The sequence below is a fragment of the Bos grunniens genome, chromosome 7, assembly GCF_055505025.1.
Source record: "Bos grunniens cultivar Pamir isolate PY7600 chromosome 7, Bosgru_T2T1.0, whole genome shotgun sequence".
NCBI classification, from domain to species: Eukaryota; Metazoa; Chordata; class Mammalia; order Artiodactyla; family Bovidae; genus Bos; species Bos grunniens.
The window spans coordinates 51975915-51993635 of NC_141171.1; the positions used below are offsets into that span (position 1 = coordinate 51975915).

Below are 17721 nucleotides of genomic sequence, written 5' to 3' on the forward strand. Positions count from 1 at the left end.
GTCTAACAAAGGTGTTAGGATAAATGCAGTAATATGTATAAAGTGCTTATCCCATTGCCTGGTATTGTGTGGATACATAAAACATATTAAGCACTTTCTTCTTTACCTTTTCCTTGCCTGATCTCATTGCTGTAAGATGTATCATAACTATGATTCTGGCAAATAAATCTCAGAAGCATTGTGTCACCGAAGAATTAGTATAGAAAATAGCAGCATGACAAATTACACGTTGCTGAGGAAGTGAGATTATGTAATGGACTGAGTTTCCTGGTCAATCTTGCTAGAACTGTGCCTTTCAGCAAAATGAAGTTGGTGATTTTATTCCCAAGATCAGCAGTTTTCATCATGGATGTTACCCGGTCATAGAAAAATTGGCAGCATTTACTCAACAGATGTCAGAGTCTTTCTTGAAGGAAGGGTCTCATAGCTGACAAGCTGACACCAGTGCTACCAATTGTCAGGGGAAATCTGGTGATGACATGATTAATAAAAAGTATTTTGATCATTTTTCAGGTCTACCAAATGGTTGCAATTATTTTCTCTGTTGCTCCCTCTACTACCACTGATAGAAAATGTGCACCCTTCATTTCATCTGTAGATAGTTTTATGCTACTTTATGAGGAACATCAATAGCAGTTTGTGAACTCAAGAACCAAGGGTGAAGCAGCTTGTATGTTCGTATCTTGCCAACAGAATGGAAGGGACCAGAGAGGGCAGTTAGTGTATGGGAACTTTTGAGGCAAAAATATCCTAGAGTTGTAGCTTTGTCCGGGCCTTGACTTGGCTAAATCTCAGAATATCATCTAACCATCCCAAAGTCTGCCTGGAAGTTGAGATTCTGATCACTTCTTTGCTGGATGTTGTGGAGAAATATGTTTATGAGATACTGTGTATCCCTTGAATGAACTATAAGAATGACAGGATCAAGACTTACTGACATTTTGAAATAGTTTATTGGCATTACTGTGGCCTTGTGTCTACCAAACATGATGATTATAGTCCAGAGGAAAATACAAAATACAACCTCTATCTCTTCATCTTTCCACTCAAATAGACTTCAGTATTCAGTGACAGGACTTCTTTATTATTCTTTTCCAAATACTTTAAAAAAATTTAATTGAAGGATAATTGCTTTACAATGTTGTGTTGGTTTCTACTGTAAACCGTGAATTAGCCATAATTATATGTATATGTATATGTGCATCTCCTCCCTCTTTAGCTGCCCTCCCTCTCGCATGCCACCCCTCTGGGTCATCGCGGAGCACCAGGCTGGGTCCCCTGTGCTGTACGGCAGCTCCGCACTAGCCATCTGGTTTACACATGGCAGTGCATACATGTCAGTGCTACTCTCTCAGTTTGTCCCACCTTCTTCTTCCCCTGCTGTGTCCATAAGTCCTTTCTCTACATCTGCATCTCTATTCCTGCCCTGCAGATAGGTTCATCAGTACCATTTTTATAGATTCACAGGAGTACTTTAATCTCTGTTCATGAAAACACATCAAGAGGAACATCTGTCACAGGTTTTATTTAATACAAATTTTGCTAGTTGTTACCAGAATAGTGGTGGTGATTGATTTTGTCCCCAGTGACTCCTGAGTAGCTCCTACTCAGCACATAACTCCCAGAACAGTCTTCTGATACCCACATTTTCCTCTGTGTCCCCTTTACTCTGAATTGACAGTTTGCAGGCAATGACACCCCACTCTAGTACTCTTGCCTGGAAAACCCCATGGACAGAGGAGCCTGGTAGGCTGCAGTCCATGGGGTCGCTAAGAGTCGGACATGACTGAGTGACTTCACTTTCACTCTTCACTTTCATGCATTGGAGAAGGAAATGGAGAATCCCAGGGACAAGGGAGCCTGGTGGGCTGCCGTCTATGGGAGCCCAGAGCCGTCACACAGGGTTGGACACGACTGAAGTGACTTAGCAGCAGCAGCAGACACAGGGCAACACATAGGTGGTGCAGAGTGAGTCATGTTCTTCTTAGGTCTCAGCTGCTCCCTGTTAAGCAGAGCTTAGCGAACAGTAATTGAATAAGAAGGCAGAGCACTCAGAGGAGCAGGAAACAAGTACAATTTTATGAAAAGGATTATGCAGCACAACAAGGTCAAACCCTGCCACGGTTTGTTTTCCTCTCCCTTGTATTCCTCTTCGATCAGCAGAAGAGGCTGTTATCAGTTGTTGGCATTATGACTGGGCACATCCGTCCAGGGGCAAACATGCTGCAGTCTGCAAAGCCAGCAGCAGATTGCAGTGCTCTGCAGTCCAGCCAGACCAGCAGAACTTGTGTAGTGCCCTGTTATAAACTAGAATACCAAACTGGGGATGTTGCCTTAATGGGGCATTTGAGGGCAAAAGCAACGAAAGCTTTTCCTGTTTCAGAACAAACTGTCCTTCCATAAGTGCTGCCTTAGGAACATAGAACATGTGTTTTGTTTTTTAATGGAAGTATAGTTTATTTACAATATTGTATTAGTTTCAGGTGTACTGTGATTCAGTTATACATATGTATTCTCTTTCAGATTATTTTCCATTTTAGGTTTTACAAGATATTAAATAGAGTTCCCTGTGGTGTATAGTGAGTCCTTGTTGTTTATCTATTTTATATAGACACAGTAGTGTGTATTTGTTAATACATTAACATAATACATGTTAATACATAGACCTGTTTGGAGCAAGGCAAAGCCAAAGCTGGTCCTCACAGCATCATTAAATTCTGTTTTCCATGATATTTAATCTGTGCATGGACCCTGATGAGCTAGTTTAATTTTCTTTTGAAGTGCTGTATGTGTGGATATTATCTTAGAGTTGCATATGAAATGGCAACTTCGATATTTTCAATAGATGCATGGAGATGTTTAAGAACCAACTTACCGATGAACATCATCACTAGGAGATCATTGTTTTGCCATATTAACAGAAACTCCCTTTGTGATTTTGCAGCCACGACAGCCCAACCCTGACTGGCGTTACTCTGCCTCCCTGAGAGCAGGAATGCACAGGTATGTCTTTCCCTCCTCCTTCTGTCAGAAGTTACTGTAACTGTGTGACTCAGATAAACTCTTGTCTTCATAGGCCGGAAGCAGCTGTCAAAACTGAGATGCCTAAATGCTTTGCCAGGGGAATGAACTTATTTTTGTCTCCGTATCTGGAAGTGGTCATTGCCAAATGCTTATCTAGTGCTGCCAAATAAGAGTGCCCTGTAAAGTCACAGACAGGCGGCTGTGTACTTTCTCTCATGAAAATTTCTATAAGGAAGTAGTTTCAACATCTTTTATCCTTTTTCTATCTATACTTTCTGACCCTGCCATAAAATGATAACTAATACTGATGCTTTGGGACTTGAGTATATCGTATAATATATGCTCATGTTGTCCACCTTGGTTTTCCATCACACATTGACTGTTATATCCTATTAGCCACATAATTGTTATTCTTGTCCATGTTCACCCCTATTAGCGTCTCCTTATCTTTTCCATCTTGTTGCTGTCTTATTGCCTGCCCTCAGTGGCATGGACTCCTCAGAGGATGAGCCACGTGAAGGGCCTTTATTGAATATCTGGAGACCAAATCAAGCTTACTTTTAAATTAACCTAGAGTAATAGCATTACTCTAAGACTCAGATTAAATATAATTTTGCCTTCTCTACTTTGTCTCTTTGACAGTAATTGATTAGCTACAATTATTCCCAGACCTGATCTAGTATTCATGCTACAGGGCCAAATAAAAGATTCATTATTTGTGAGTGTCTTTGGGAAACCAAATGGAGAGCGCCAAGCAACTAATGTTCACTACCACCAGAATAATTTAGTTTTAAAGAGGAAATAAACTCCAGAGTTATCTGGGCAACTTTTGAGTAGATCTTTAACCAAACCTTGATCAATTTCTAAAGAGAGAGTTTACAAAGTATGTGTTGAGTTAATGAGAAATTGGTTTTAACCCATGAAAAATGTATTAAATTCAAATAAGTCAGTATATTCCCAACCATTCCACATTGAGCAGAAATCCTTATATTAGGTGCTCTTTCTGAACAAGAAGTGATCAGTTGAAGACTGAAGATCAGTAGTTGGCTTGGTGAGACACTGCACTAGAATCTGGTCATAATTTTAGGCCAGAAACACTCGGGCAGATGCCAGCATACTAGGTTTCAGAAATATTCTTTCTACTTGTTAGAAGCTATCTTATGCTTTTTCCTGCATCTGAGCTATTGTGGTAGACTATATGATAGGAAAAAATATGGTTTATGTTACCAACTCTTTATCTCCCAGTTGAATTAGTACTTTATTTGAAAAGTACCAAAGCTATAAGATTCACCTTTAAAACTATATTAAAATAAAATGCTAAAACATATCACTTCCTTATTCCATTTTCAAATGAAAAAAAGCCATATGTGCTTCTATTCAGGTTTCAACTAAGATGTCATAAAATTCAAGTAGGATAAGAGAGGAAATAAAAATTAAAACTAAAAGTTATTTATTCCTCACAGTGTAGTACATGGAGCATATGTTAAGTTGTGAACTTAAGTAATACTCATCTTTTTCATGCATATGCTTGGCTTCCTGACCTTTCTAGCCTCAGATACTGTATACCTGTCCTTTGAAAATTCTGCTTGAGCTGAGCTGGTTCCCAGGGTAGTTATATCTTCAGAGAGAATCTAATTGAACCCATGTAATTTGTTGGTAGGCTCCAGCAACACCATCAGCAGTACCTGAAGGATATTAATATTTGGAAAAAAGGGAAGATTCTAGGATATAGATGAAGGCAAGAACAGCAATAGAGCAGAGCTTATGGAGTGAATTTCCACTAGATATGTTGTTTGAAGTCAAAGGGGAAGAAGATATTGGGAATTCCCTGGTGGTCCCATGGTTAGGACTCCGATCTTTCACCGCCAAGGGCGCGTGGATCCCTGGTCAGGGAACTAAGATCCCACAGGCCACATGATGTGGCCAAAAAAAAAAAAAAAAAAGGAAAAGAATGTTGAGTTTAGAGACCTTCTCTGTGATATTTCAGGTTTGCCTGCTCTGCTGAGTCACACGGCCCCTTCAGGCAGTCGTCCTCAAGTTTTACTTCAGTAACTTAATTTCCAAGGTGAATTAATGTCTAGTTTCAGAGAGTTCTCTTATTTTGCTGGGGGTTTTCTTGGGTGATATTTATTCTTAGGGTTCTATTCATTCCTTTCTTCATCCAAAAGATATTTGAGAGTTTCATATGTGCTTACATTACACATACATAAATGAATATGATGTTCTCTCTGCCCATGAACAGTTTACATTCTATCTCTGCTTACCTCTAAGGATCTCCCAGTTCATGTCTCACTCCTTTGCAGCATTTCATGTGGAGTTAATCTCTTCTGAATTGGGCTCCATGAGTGGTGATGATAAACTTTCTCTAGTCCCAGGATATGTAGGGTGGGTTTTCTTTGAGGAAAAATAAAGAGTGATGAAACAGAAAATAAAGTTAGGGAATAATTGGGCAAAACTGGAATAATACTGTGCTTTCCTTTTTTTGCTGGTTACTACAGTATTATTCCATACTTAAGGCTATGGTGGCTGTAGCCTTAAGTATGGAATAATACTGTGAAAGTGAAAGTGAAGTAGCTCAGTCGTGTCCGACTCTTTGCAACCCCGTGGACTGTAGCCTACCAGGCTCCTCCCTCCATGGGATTCTCCAGGCAAGAATACTGGAATGGGTTGCCATTTCCTTCGCCAGGGGATTTTCCCGACCCAGGGATCGAACTCAGGTTTCCCGCATTGCGGGCAGACGCTTTAACCTCTGAGCCATCAGGGAAGCCATGGAATAATACTGTAGTTACCAGCAAATAATGTTTGTGCTTTCCTCTGCCCTACAGAAAACCCAGAAATCAGAGAACCAGCAAAAGAAACTTGGGGCTTTTGAAAATAAGCTCTCTTCATCTGCTTCAGCATTAAGATGATAAAATGGCATTTTTTAGCCCTATGATGGGCTTCCTGTTAGATTTAATGAACACCACACGGCATTAATGAAAACCAAAATTGGTATAAAGATAAAACACATTTATCTCCTGCATGGTGTAGCAGGCAGTAAGTCAGCAATGCTTTTGCATTTTATGCAAGGTGACTGCTCGATAGTAATTGCTTCAGTTTAAGCACAAGTAGAAATTGTTAGCTGCAGTCCTGCCTCCAGAGATGTAAGCACTTTCTGAGGGTGGAAGGAGAGCTGGAAAGACATTTGTGGTCTAACTTTTATTTGGGTCTATGTGTTTACTCAGCTCTGTGCACCTGGAGGAGGCTGGCATTCTACGGGCTGGTCCAGGGGGACCCGATCAGCAGTGGCCAACAGTATCCAGTGCGACACCAGGTAAAGACCCAGGGTCTCTCCCTTCTTGTTTGAGTTCTGGAAAGTCATCAGATGACCTGTTTTTGTAAGACCAGGAATATCAGTGGCTCTCTTTTAATTCTTTCTTCTTTTCCTTACATGTGTGACTTCCTTAAGTACATGATTATACACAAGTATTTTGATTTTCTTCTTAATGTACCTCAATGGTTGGAAACAGGTAACATAAGGGCATGTGTGTGCATAAACTTCTTTTCCGCAATAACCAGGTACATGTCAAATACTTAGTCTATCTGAGCTACACAGACAAGATCTGGTGGCCTCATGCACAGAGATGACACTGTTAGCAAAGATCTTTTGGTTAAAAATGTTGGAAATCCACTCCAGGTAGTAAACAAAACGGAGACTGATAGATTGATTAGTAGATAGACTGATGAAATGGAGTTTCTCGTGGAAGTGGAAAACTTGTCAGAACCAAGGCACCACTCTGTCTGACTTCAAGGCACAGTCAGGCCTCCTTCTTTCCTGACATCTGCATCTTTCAGTAGACTGCCTTTTATTGCCTTGACATGCACATTGCCAAATGTGACCAGTCTTGCAGTTTCTTAGTGCAGAGGACCAGTGGGAACCAATTCCTAATCCAAACTTTCAGGAAAGAGAATCTGCCAGGTGACATCAAGAACCCAGTGGCTGGGTGAGCATTAAAAATTTTCCCAAATTCACATTTCCTTATTTTCCTTATCTTGCCCAGTCACTAAAGCAGTGTCATATAATGTAAATATGGCTTTGGAGACACATCCTGGTGGCAATTTTCAGAAAGGAACAAATACAGAGATTATAAATGTTGTCTAGCATAATCCTCTATAAATAGAACATCATTGTGGTGATAATAGTTACTAATTTTTGAGACACACTGTATCCAGACACTGTGCCAGTGCATGATCTCATTTACTCCCTGAGACAGTCTTGCGTGGGATTTATTATCTCTGGTGTACATAAGAGGAACTAGAGACACAGAGAGGTTAAGAAACATACCCAAGTTCACATAGTTTATGGTAAGGTAGGATTCAAACCTCGGAGAAGGCCATGGCACCCCACTCCAGTACTCTTGCCTGGAAAATTCCATGGATGGAGGAGTCTGGTAGGCTGCAGTCCATGGGGTCGCTAAGAGTCAGACACGACTAAGCAACTTCCCTTTCACTTTTCACTTTCATGCATTGGAGAAGGAAATGGCAACCCACTCCAGTGTTCTTGCCTAGAGAATCCCAGGGACGGAAGAGCCTGGTGGGTTCCTGTCTATGGGGTCACACAGAGTCAGACACGACTGAAGCGACTTAGCAGGATTCAAACCTAAGTGTATCTAACTTCAAATCCAAGTGTATCTAGTTCTTCTATTCATAGCATGGGTGGCTTGCAAGAATCCACCCAAATTCGAACATATATATATATATATATATATATATATATATTCACATATATAACAGATTATATAAGTGTATGTGTAAAAAGTTCTTTCCAAAAATAATCTGGTGCCTTTCAAATGATTAGGCTGTGCAAGTAACATGTGCAGTTAAGGGCCCATTTTTGCTGGCAGCTCTTAAGAGTTTTCGTTGATTCTAATAAGCCAGCATTTGCTATTTATGAATGTTGTATAATTCAACTAAAAGTCACATTTGTCAAAAAAACAAATGCCTAAGTTAAAGCAATTCATTAGAGAGCTAATATTCCAGATGGCAAGGGGGAGAACATAAAATAGTTCATTGACAAATTTGCACCCCCAGTGCCAGTGATGGCATAACATGGTGGAGGAGGAAGTGGTTTTAGACTGCCAAGCGTTGCAGGATGGGAGGCATTTGAGAGGTGAGAACTGCTCAATCAAAGCAGTGCCATGAAATCACCCCTACCATCCTGCCTCCATTTCAGGGTTTTTCTTGTTCTCATAGAGACTTTGCAGGTCAGGCTGGTGAGTCCAGAACTAACTTTGAATACATTCTCCCTTTCATTGATGGTGCTAGTTGCTGTATATTCCTAGGCAAGTGGGAAATAGGAACTGTTCATAGATTATTTTATCTGCATCTGGCCCAGGATTGTCCTTCAAATTCAAAACAATGTTAAGAACCCATCTTTTAAAAAAAATTATTGAAGTATAGTTGATTTACAAGGTTGTTTCTGCTGTACAGCAAAGTGATTCAGTTATACATACGTTCTTTTTTATATTCTTTTCCATTCTGGTTTATCACGGGATATTGAATATAGTTCCCTGTGCTATACCGTAGGACCTTGTTGTTTATCCATTCTCTATATAATAGTATGCATCTGCTAACCCCACACCCCCAATCCATTCCTCCCCTAGGCCTGTTCCCCCTTGGCAGCCACAGGTCTGTTCTTTTTGTGTGTGAATGTGTTTCTGTTTTGTAGGTAAGTTCATTTGTGTCATGTTTTAGATTTCACATATATGTGAGATCATATGGTATTTGTCTTTCTCTTTCTGACTTCCTTCACTTAGTATGATAATCTCTAGGTCCAGCCATGCTGCTGCAAATGGCATTCTTTCATTCGTTTTTATGGCTGAGTAGGACGGGGAAGCCTGGTGGGCTGCTGTCTATGGGGTCGCACAGAGTCGGACACGACTGAAGTGACTTAGCAGCAGCAGTACTCTGTTGTATATATATACACCACATCTTGACCCATTCATCTGTTGATGGACATTTAGGTTGCTTCCATGTCTTGACTATTGTAAACCATGCTGCTGTGAACACAAGGGTGCTAGTATCTTTTTGAATTATAGTTTTATCTGGATGTATGCCGAGGAGTGGGATCGCTGGATCATATGGCAACTCTATTTTAAGTTTTTTGAGGAACTGCCTTATTGCACCAATTTACATTCCCACCAGCAGTGTAGGAGGAAGGAACCCATCTTCTTGACAGAAGATAGAGAGGGAGCCACCATGGCTCCCCTTCCCTGCTGTCCTGACCCCTCTTGGATAATCCCTTCTTTTTGGGGCGATCCCTGGCTGCTGACGCATGAGTCAGTTTTCATGGGCTGAGCTGGACAGAGCTTCTGTCTTCCATGGGTGGCCTCCCCGTACTTTTCAGCACACCTCTGCACCAGTGATGGGACATTAGAGAGATGCTCCTCTGTGTTCTGCTCTGTTCTTTGGGTATTTTAGAGTCTTAGGACTCAAAATAGTTCTGCACTGTTTGGAGGGAACACGGGATAAAGATTTAAGATTATGGTTTAAAGTCAGATCTGAATTGAATTCCAATTCCAAACTTACTTGCTGGGTGAGCATAAACAAATTGGTTAAATTCATGTTTTCTTTGTTACCCCATCTGTAAATTGGGTATAACAATAACATCAATTTTGCCATGATAACTGAAGAAGACAGAGCTGAATATAGCACTTGACATATAGTATTAATAAATGTCTAATCTTTTCACTCCTTTTTTTTCTGGCCTACTTTTGTTTCCTGCAGTCTTTGTTGTGGCCTTAGATGGTAGCATGGTGGGCAGCATTCAGTAGTTCTCACTTCTGAGCCCAGATACAGAGCCTCTGAAGTAGTCTGGGTCATCCTGGTATCTGTGCAGTCCCGTTACACCTCGCCTCCCCACCCCAGCCACCCTCCTGGAGAATTCATCGACATGCTCCAAAACGCTTGGTTGTTTTCATTTCTAGGTAGAGCTTGCCTTTCACAGATTCTGCTGCCTTTAGTGCTTCATGATGATGGTGTAGTTGCTTCCAAAAGGCTTCCTCCTGGTGCCCGAGTCCCCGCACACTTGCATCTGAGAGCTTCTCTGGAAATAGCACCTTCTCACACCAACCCCGGCAACAGCCGTGGGAATAGAGAGAGGCCTGCTGTGACCCAGTCCTCCTTTGCATGTGTTCTTTGTAGTTGTTTTTCCTCCACTGATGAATCCTTTGGCCTTGTCATGAAACTGTTCATTTATTGTCACAGTCCCCAGAAGCTGAGGCTAAAATGCCACGCTCTAAAAGGGTCAGAGGGGACATCACCAGGTGATGTTTCCCGCAGGATAAACAAGGCAGGCATTAAATCCGGTAATCCCAATTCCTGGCCCCTTTCTCCAGCCTCACCTCTGTGTGAGCAGATCTGGAACACAGGCTTCTTATTTCCTTAGCAGCTCAGTGAGACTGAGGAGGGAAAGAAAAGGAGCCGAGGTGGGGAGTGCACAGCTCACAATTCCTCTTCAGATGGAGGAGTGTGTTGGGGGGAGGGGCATTAAAGGGCCAGCCATTCACGCTTACAACCCTTTAAACGTTCTTAGTGTGCAATCTCTGAAGAGGTTTTAATGAGTGCCCTCTTGTGACAGTTCCTAGAGGGAATCCCAAGAGATTATGAAAAGACTTGTCTGTACCTTCCAGAGAGCCAGTCTGGCTTCATGGTCCCTGGCTGCTTTGCCCTCACACTGGTTCTTCCGGGCTCCTCTTTCCACATTTCATGGGATCTCAGGATTTACTCAAGGCAACAGTACATTATTTTTGGAGTGGGAGATATTCACTGTTTTCAAAAAGAGCTCAGGGAATTCCAAAAGGCACAGCACTGCCAAAGATAACATTATAGCTTTTCAAGCAATACCCCCAGGGGACCTGGGGCTGAACAGTGAAAGGTTAATTAGGTAGGTGAGGCAACTCAGGCCCTGAGGCTTCTTTAGACAAGCTTAGTTTAGAGTGACTGCACAGGGCTTCTGCAAGGATGGTTCCCAGAGCCACACTGACAACACCCATCAAATCCAAAAATCTTGGGCGGAGGCCCAGCCATCTGTGTTTTAAGGGGCCCTCTAAGTGACCCTGATGAACCCTCCAAGGTTGAGGACTGGTCGAGAGTTGAGGGCATATTCCTGAGGTTGTCTCATACCTTTGGAGGCTCAGAAACCATGCAATGAAGGCCTCTGTTCATGCGTCTGTTTATGATTCTTACTAGAAACAGGAAGCCTTCCGCATATCAAAGAGCCAATAACTAAGAGCTCAGGCTCTGGGTCAGAGTAACCCTATTTGAAATCTCGCTCTTCCACTCAGAGGTTGTATGTTCCTAGGACCATTATTTCTGAGTCCCAGTTTCTTTCTTTTTGAAATGGAGATAACAGTGTCTACCTTATAGGGTTGATGCATGAATTAAATGAAACAGTACACACATCTGCAGAGCCTGGAGAGCAATGTTTAGTAAACGATGGTTATTTTTAGGATTTTTCAAGGTATGAGTCTACCTTTCAACGTCAGAATTTAGGTCTGAGTTGTTCTGAGTAGTCTCTGTGGGAAGGCTTTATTATAGAGCAGACTGTAAAAAGCACCATTTTGTGCCCTTAGGGGATTGTTTTTGCCCTGGTTTGCTGCATCTCTTTACTCTGTGGAAAATGGACAGTTAACGTGCCCTAGTTTCATAGGGAGATTCATGCTCTTATTTGTCTTAGGGATTCCCACCTCCCTGACAAAATCAACTCCCCGCAGAAGGTCTCCACAGAGACTTCATCTTTGATTCTTCCCCAGAAAGAAGTCATGATCCTTAAATTTGGGGGAATCCATTTAGGAGCACTGCCAACATGAATTTTTCCACTTCATGAGCGACTGCAGCCTCAGGCCTTGTCCGAGAATTTAAAAAGCATGCTGTTCCACTAACCTGCTCACCCTCAACTTCTGCTGTTGTCATGGCAACGATAGTCCTGGGAGATGTGTGCATATCTTTATCAGGGAGAAAAAAAAATGAAATCAACGATCTATATGGGTGGGGCAGCTCCCTCCCATCAGTATCCTCCACTCTCACCTTGCATCTCACAGCCCAGGAGTGCCAGATTGCCTTAGGGTCTCTAGCAGCCAGAAAAATATGTCCTTGTATAAGATACACTTTTACTCTCTTGGTGGTGTAGAGCTCATCAGGTCTGCTGGAGTTCTCTGTGTAGCTTATCTTGTGTGTTCTGACCTGGCCTGGAGGGCTGGAGCACGGTGTTGTGAGAAGGGGAATTAGAATCCTCTACCCAGGAGAAGCCAGGAAGTTTGTCTTTGCTAGCTCCATCTGTCTGGGACTTTCTTCAGCTCCTTCTTAAAGAGCACTTGGCACCACACTTGGCACCTTCTATTTTTAATGTCATGTAAATGAAAAACTGGAAAAAGAAAAGGCAGAGGAACCAGAGATCAAATTGCCAACATCCGCTGGATCATGAAAAAAGCAAGAGAGTTCCAGAAAAACATCTATTTCTGCTTTATTGACTATGCCAAAGCCTTTGACTGTGTGCATCACAATAAATTGTGGAAAATTCTGAAAGAGATGGGAATACCAGACCACCTGACCTGCCTCTTGAGAAATCTGTATGCAGGTCAGGAAGCAACAATTAGAACTGGACATGGAACAACAGACTGGTTCCAAATAGCAAAAGGAGTACGTCAAGGCTGTATATTGTCACCCTGCTTATTTAACTTATATGCAGAGTACATCATGAGAAACGCTGGACTGGAAGAAACACAAGCTGAAATCAAGATTGCTGGGAGAAATATCAATGACCTCAGATATGCAGATGACACCACCCTTATGGCAGAAAGTGAAGAGGAACTAAGAAGCCTCTTGATGAAAGTGAAAGAAGAGAGTGAAAAAGTTGGCTTAAAGCTCAACATTCAGAAAACGAAGATCATGGCATCTGGTCCCATCACTTCATGGGAAATAGATGGGGAAACAGTGGAAACAGTGTCAGACTTTATTTTTGGGGGCTCCAAATCAGTGCAGATGGTGACTGCAGCCATGAAATTAAAAGACGCTTACTCCTTGGAAGGAAAGTTATGACCAACCTAGATAGCATATTCAAAAGCAGAGACATTACTTTGCCAACAAAGGTTCGTCTAGTCAAGGCTATGGTTTTTCCGGTGGTCATGTATGGATGTGAGAGTTGGACTGTGAAGAAAGCTGAGTGTCGAAGAATTGATGCTTTTGAACTGTGGTGTTGGAGAAGACTTTTGAGAGTCCCTTGGACTGCAAGGAGATCCAACCAGTCCATTCTGAAGATCAGCCCTGGGATTTCTTTGGAAGGAATGATACTAAAGCTGAAACTCCAGTACTTTGGCCACCTCATGCGAAGAGTTGACTCATTGGAAAAGACTCTGATGCTGGGAGGGATTGGGGGCAGGAGGAGAAGGGGACGACAGAGGATGAGATGGCTGGATGGCATCACTGACTCGATGGACGTGAGTCTGAGTGAACTCCAGGAGTTGGTGATGGACTGGGAGGCCTGGCATGCTGCGATTCATGGGGTCGCAAAGAGTCGGACACGACTGAGCGACTGAAGTGAAATTAAAAACTAGGAAGACTTCCTTCTTTTTCTGAAAAGTTTCTGTTGAATAAATAGATTCTGAGATAGTTCTTATTCTCCACTCTGTATTCCCCACACCGCTCTCATTTTCCTACATCCATTCTTCCAGGCTCAGTAGGCAGTATACAGTCAGGGTTGGGGCCGTGATACATAGTACAAGAATTTCTTCCATGTCAGAGGCCCACAACAGATCCTGTGCCTCCTGAAAATGGAATCCCTTGTGCACTGAGATGTGTGATCCTGAGCATGTATTTTGGAGAGTGAGAGTGTGTTGAGGAGGGAGGAGCAGCAGGATCTGTTGCCTTAGGCCACGGTTTCCTTCAGCCCCACAGATGCAGAGAAGCAGCTAATGTAGGGCCAGGAAATGGAGACTGATTACAGTTCCCTTGGTTATCATCGATCCATCCAACGAGCCTCAGGAGGAGTGCAGTCTGGTCCCTGCAAACTTGATCGTGAAAAACAATTTTTGCATATGACTTTAGAAAATAATACACTTCAGTCTTCTTTTATTTGAGTGTTGCATGGAACAGGAGACTTTCTGAGTAACCTTCCCTTCTAGCTTTCTCTATACACTGTCCTTGGTGGCTGAACTTTTAAGTCCTTTTTCGAAAGGGAAATTCAAGTTTAAACTGGGGAGATGTCAAAAGACTACAGGGAGGGGGGTGGTGTCACCAACTCTGCTGCCTGACTTGGCTCAAAGATGACAGGTCACCTGTGTGTTTGAGAGCTTTGTGGGGAAGCAGAAGTGTTGTGTGAGAGTCCACACTTCATCTTGGATTGTATGGAACTGGTGGGCTTGGAGCTCCTTCCTGGGAGGTGCTTGGATGAGAAAGACCTATTTACGGCCAGGGTTGAGAGCAGATGGGTAGCAATAACTTGTAATGCCTTTCAGCTTTGCAGCTCTAGCAGGCATTGCCCTCAGCCTCACTGATTCTAGTGAACTAGAAATGAAAGCCAGTTCCCAGCAACAGCATGGATCTTTAACGACAAATATTTTCAGAGTAACTCAGTCCAGATTCCAAAAGAACTTGAAAAGTTCATTTTCTCAGAGGCAGTCAACTTTGCAGTTGAGAAGGTCACTGCCTAATCTGGAGAAACGCATTCAGGTCAAGCACTGGCTGGAGACCAGGTAGGGGAAGGTCATAATAGAGTTAAGTGCCAGGAGGCCTGGAAGTGAGCCTGTGGGTTGGAGAGGAGCCCCTCTCTGACTCAGCCCTCAGAGCTTGTTACCCACGGTCAGAGAAAGGACAAGGAGCAGAGATGGATGCCGTGTCACTCGCAGCTCAGTGAGACCAAGAGATTCCTCAGCAGCTCCCTGCCTAGACGGGTCTGACTCCAAGGCAGTGGGCTAGGTGAAGGATGGGAGAAGGCAGTCGTGATGGCAATACTAAAGGAGATAAAGGGGGAAAAGGTGCTTCTGCTTAGTATTAAAAAAGGAAATGGAGAGCTTTGTAGAAGTCAGATTCAAGAGGTTAACTATAGAAGGTTAGGGTAGGAAAAGGTAACGTTCATGAAACCAAATTTGAATCCATAACATGACAGGAATAATGAGAAGTCTGTTGTTACTAGAGTTGTGTCCTTTAAGTACTGAATACCAAACAGAGTACCCTAAGCCTCCAGATTATAGCTGCAATTGCATGTGAAAAACAACCAAACAAACTTCAAAAGTAAGTACAGCCTGTCCTGTACAGAAGGTCTGAACAAACAAGTTTGTTGTTGATGGTCCAAGAAAGCCCGCCAGCTTGGGTTTATTTCCAACATTGGCCCAGTCCCGTGTCCAGAGCTATTGCTCTAGGGTGGCATCATGGGCCACGCTGAGCAGTCAGGTGACATTCCTGCTTTTATTTTCTTTGACTCTGCATCATAGATACTTTCTTATCCAAGCACACACATATGTTATATGTGTTGCCTTGATCACCTGCTGTTACCTAAAGGCCCGTGACAAGGCTAGAAGCTTCAGCCAGTGTAATTGACTTACGTTAGATACACGCCAAGCTCCATGTCAGAGTTTTGTGGGGAGAAGGGGGTCACTGGATGTGTAAACAGACTGAGGTGGATGCCCTTGAGCCTGGGAGCTTGGAGCCATGTTTGATGAGCCAAGAAGTCCCCTTCCCTCAGTTAATGCCTATTTGTAAGGAGATGTGGAGGGTCATTTGTAGGGTCTTTGTCATTGAAGTTTCAAAGTCTTTAAATCCCATCCTGTTGCCCCCTTGTGTTGTTGTAAATAGTATTTTAGAACAAGAGAAAGGAAGACTTGATATTTACTGTTATTTATTGAGGACTGCGATAAGCACTTTATATGCCTTGCCTACTTAAACAAGACAGAAATTATCATTCCCTTGTTCTAGATTAGGAAAATTGAGGCTTGTAGGAATTAAATGACTTCCTTATATTCATCCTTTCTTACATCTAGTGTTTTTTGCTCACTATTATATTCCCAGTGTTGAGCTAGTTGTCTAGTACATGATGGTACTTAATAAATATTTGTTGAACTCATCAGTGAATAACAATGGCTAAGGCAGTATTTGAACCCATGTCTGCCTGCTGCTGAACTCTATGCATTTAAATGACACACCACAAAAAAAATAAATAAATAAATAAATGACACACCACAGTTCCTTTGTCCCACATGCCAGATAAAGGAAATCGTTTGGTAATTTGGAGAAAACTGTTCACTGTCTGAGCTCCAGGTAAACTGTAGGGGTCTGAATTACTTTCCCATTTCTGCTGTAATAGGTTCCAATAAACTTTGTGACTTAAAACAATACACATTTATTATGTTACAGTTCTGGAGGTCAGACATACAAAATGGGTTTTACTGTGCCACAGTATAGGTGGGTTCCTGCACTATGTAACAAGGATCTACTTTCTTTAGTTTCCAATAACATGTTCCTCATTTCCATCTGAGCCCTCACTGGCAGCATCTTCAAGACCGTATTTCCACAACAGTTTGCTAGTGGCACTTACAATGTATGTTTTCCCTACCATCGTCCTCACTTCTGAGTCCTCTCTAGCAGAGTCATTAATGTCCATATTTCTACTAACAGCCTTTTCAAGGTAATCAAGACAGTTTCACCATGCTCCTCAAAATCCTCAAATCTCTGTCTGTTTCCCAGTTCCAAAGCCACTTTTACATTATTGGTAATTTTCACAGCAACACCCCACTTCCAGATCCCAAAATCTATATTAGTTTCTATGGCTGCCATAGCGAATGACCACAAACTAGGTGACTTAAAACAGTACAAATTTATTACCTTATAGTTCTGGAAACCAGAAAGAGGCACTAAAGGAGGATATGTTTCCTTGTCTTTTCCAGTTCTCAGAGGCTGCCTGCATTTCCAGGCTCAGTGGCTCCTTCTTCCATATTCATGGCCACTGCAGAGCATCTGCAAACCTCACTCTCTGACTCTCCTACCTTGCTCTTTCCCTCGTGAGGACCCTTGTGACTACATGGGGCTCACCTAGATAATCCAGGATAACCACTCTTGCTCAAGATCCTTAATTTAATCGCATCTGCAAAGTGCTTTTCTTTTTTTTTTTTTAACCATGTAACATAACATAGTCATAGGTTCCAGGAATTAGGATGAGGGCATCTTTGTTCTTGTTTAGTTGCCCAGCTGTGTCCAACTCTTTTTTGACCCCACGGATTGGGATTTCCTAGGCAAGAATACTGGAGTTGTTGCCATTTCCTCCTCCAGGGAAATCTTCCTGACTCAGAGATCAAACACTCATCTCCTGCCCACGTCTCCTGCACTGGAGGCAGATTCTTTACTACTGAGCCACTGAGGAAGCCTGTGGACATCTTTGGGGCACCATTATCCTGCCTATCTCAGGATCTTCCATGTGCAGGCAGAGGTGGCTCTGTGTGTCTGTGTGTGTGTAAATTTCAGTGTAGGTGAAGGTAAAGTTAGGTGCAAATTAGGACCCTGAAGAGGGTGTAGTCAGTGTGAACTAGAATTTAAAGGCCTTTTGAAAGCTATCAATTGTCAACAGTGTGCTGGAGATGAATTCATCACCCCCTCCCTCTCCAAATCTTGGCTAATTAGGAATAGATGCATGGGACCAACTGAGAGAATCAACGTTCAGAATCAGGCGTA

General features: G+C 42.5%; 1 protein-coding gene across 4 annotated transcripts in view; it reads left to right on the top strand.

Annotated features, from left to right (window-relative positions):
• LOC147369524 (protocadherin alpha-C2) overlaps positions 1-17721 on the top strand; it is a 95258-nt gene that overhangs the window by 54489 nt on the left and 23048 nt on the right. For all 4 annotated transcript variants that reach the window (XM_086412048.1, XM_086412045.1, XM_086412047.1 and 1 more), the window contains exons 2-3: positions 2945-3003; positions 6249-6337. In XM_086412048.1, the coding sequence (XP_086268174.1) occupies positions 2945-3003; positions 6249-6337 (148 nt within the window). The remainder of the gene's footprint in view (positions 1-2944; positions 3004-6248; positions 6338-17721) is intronic.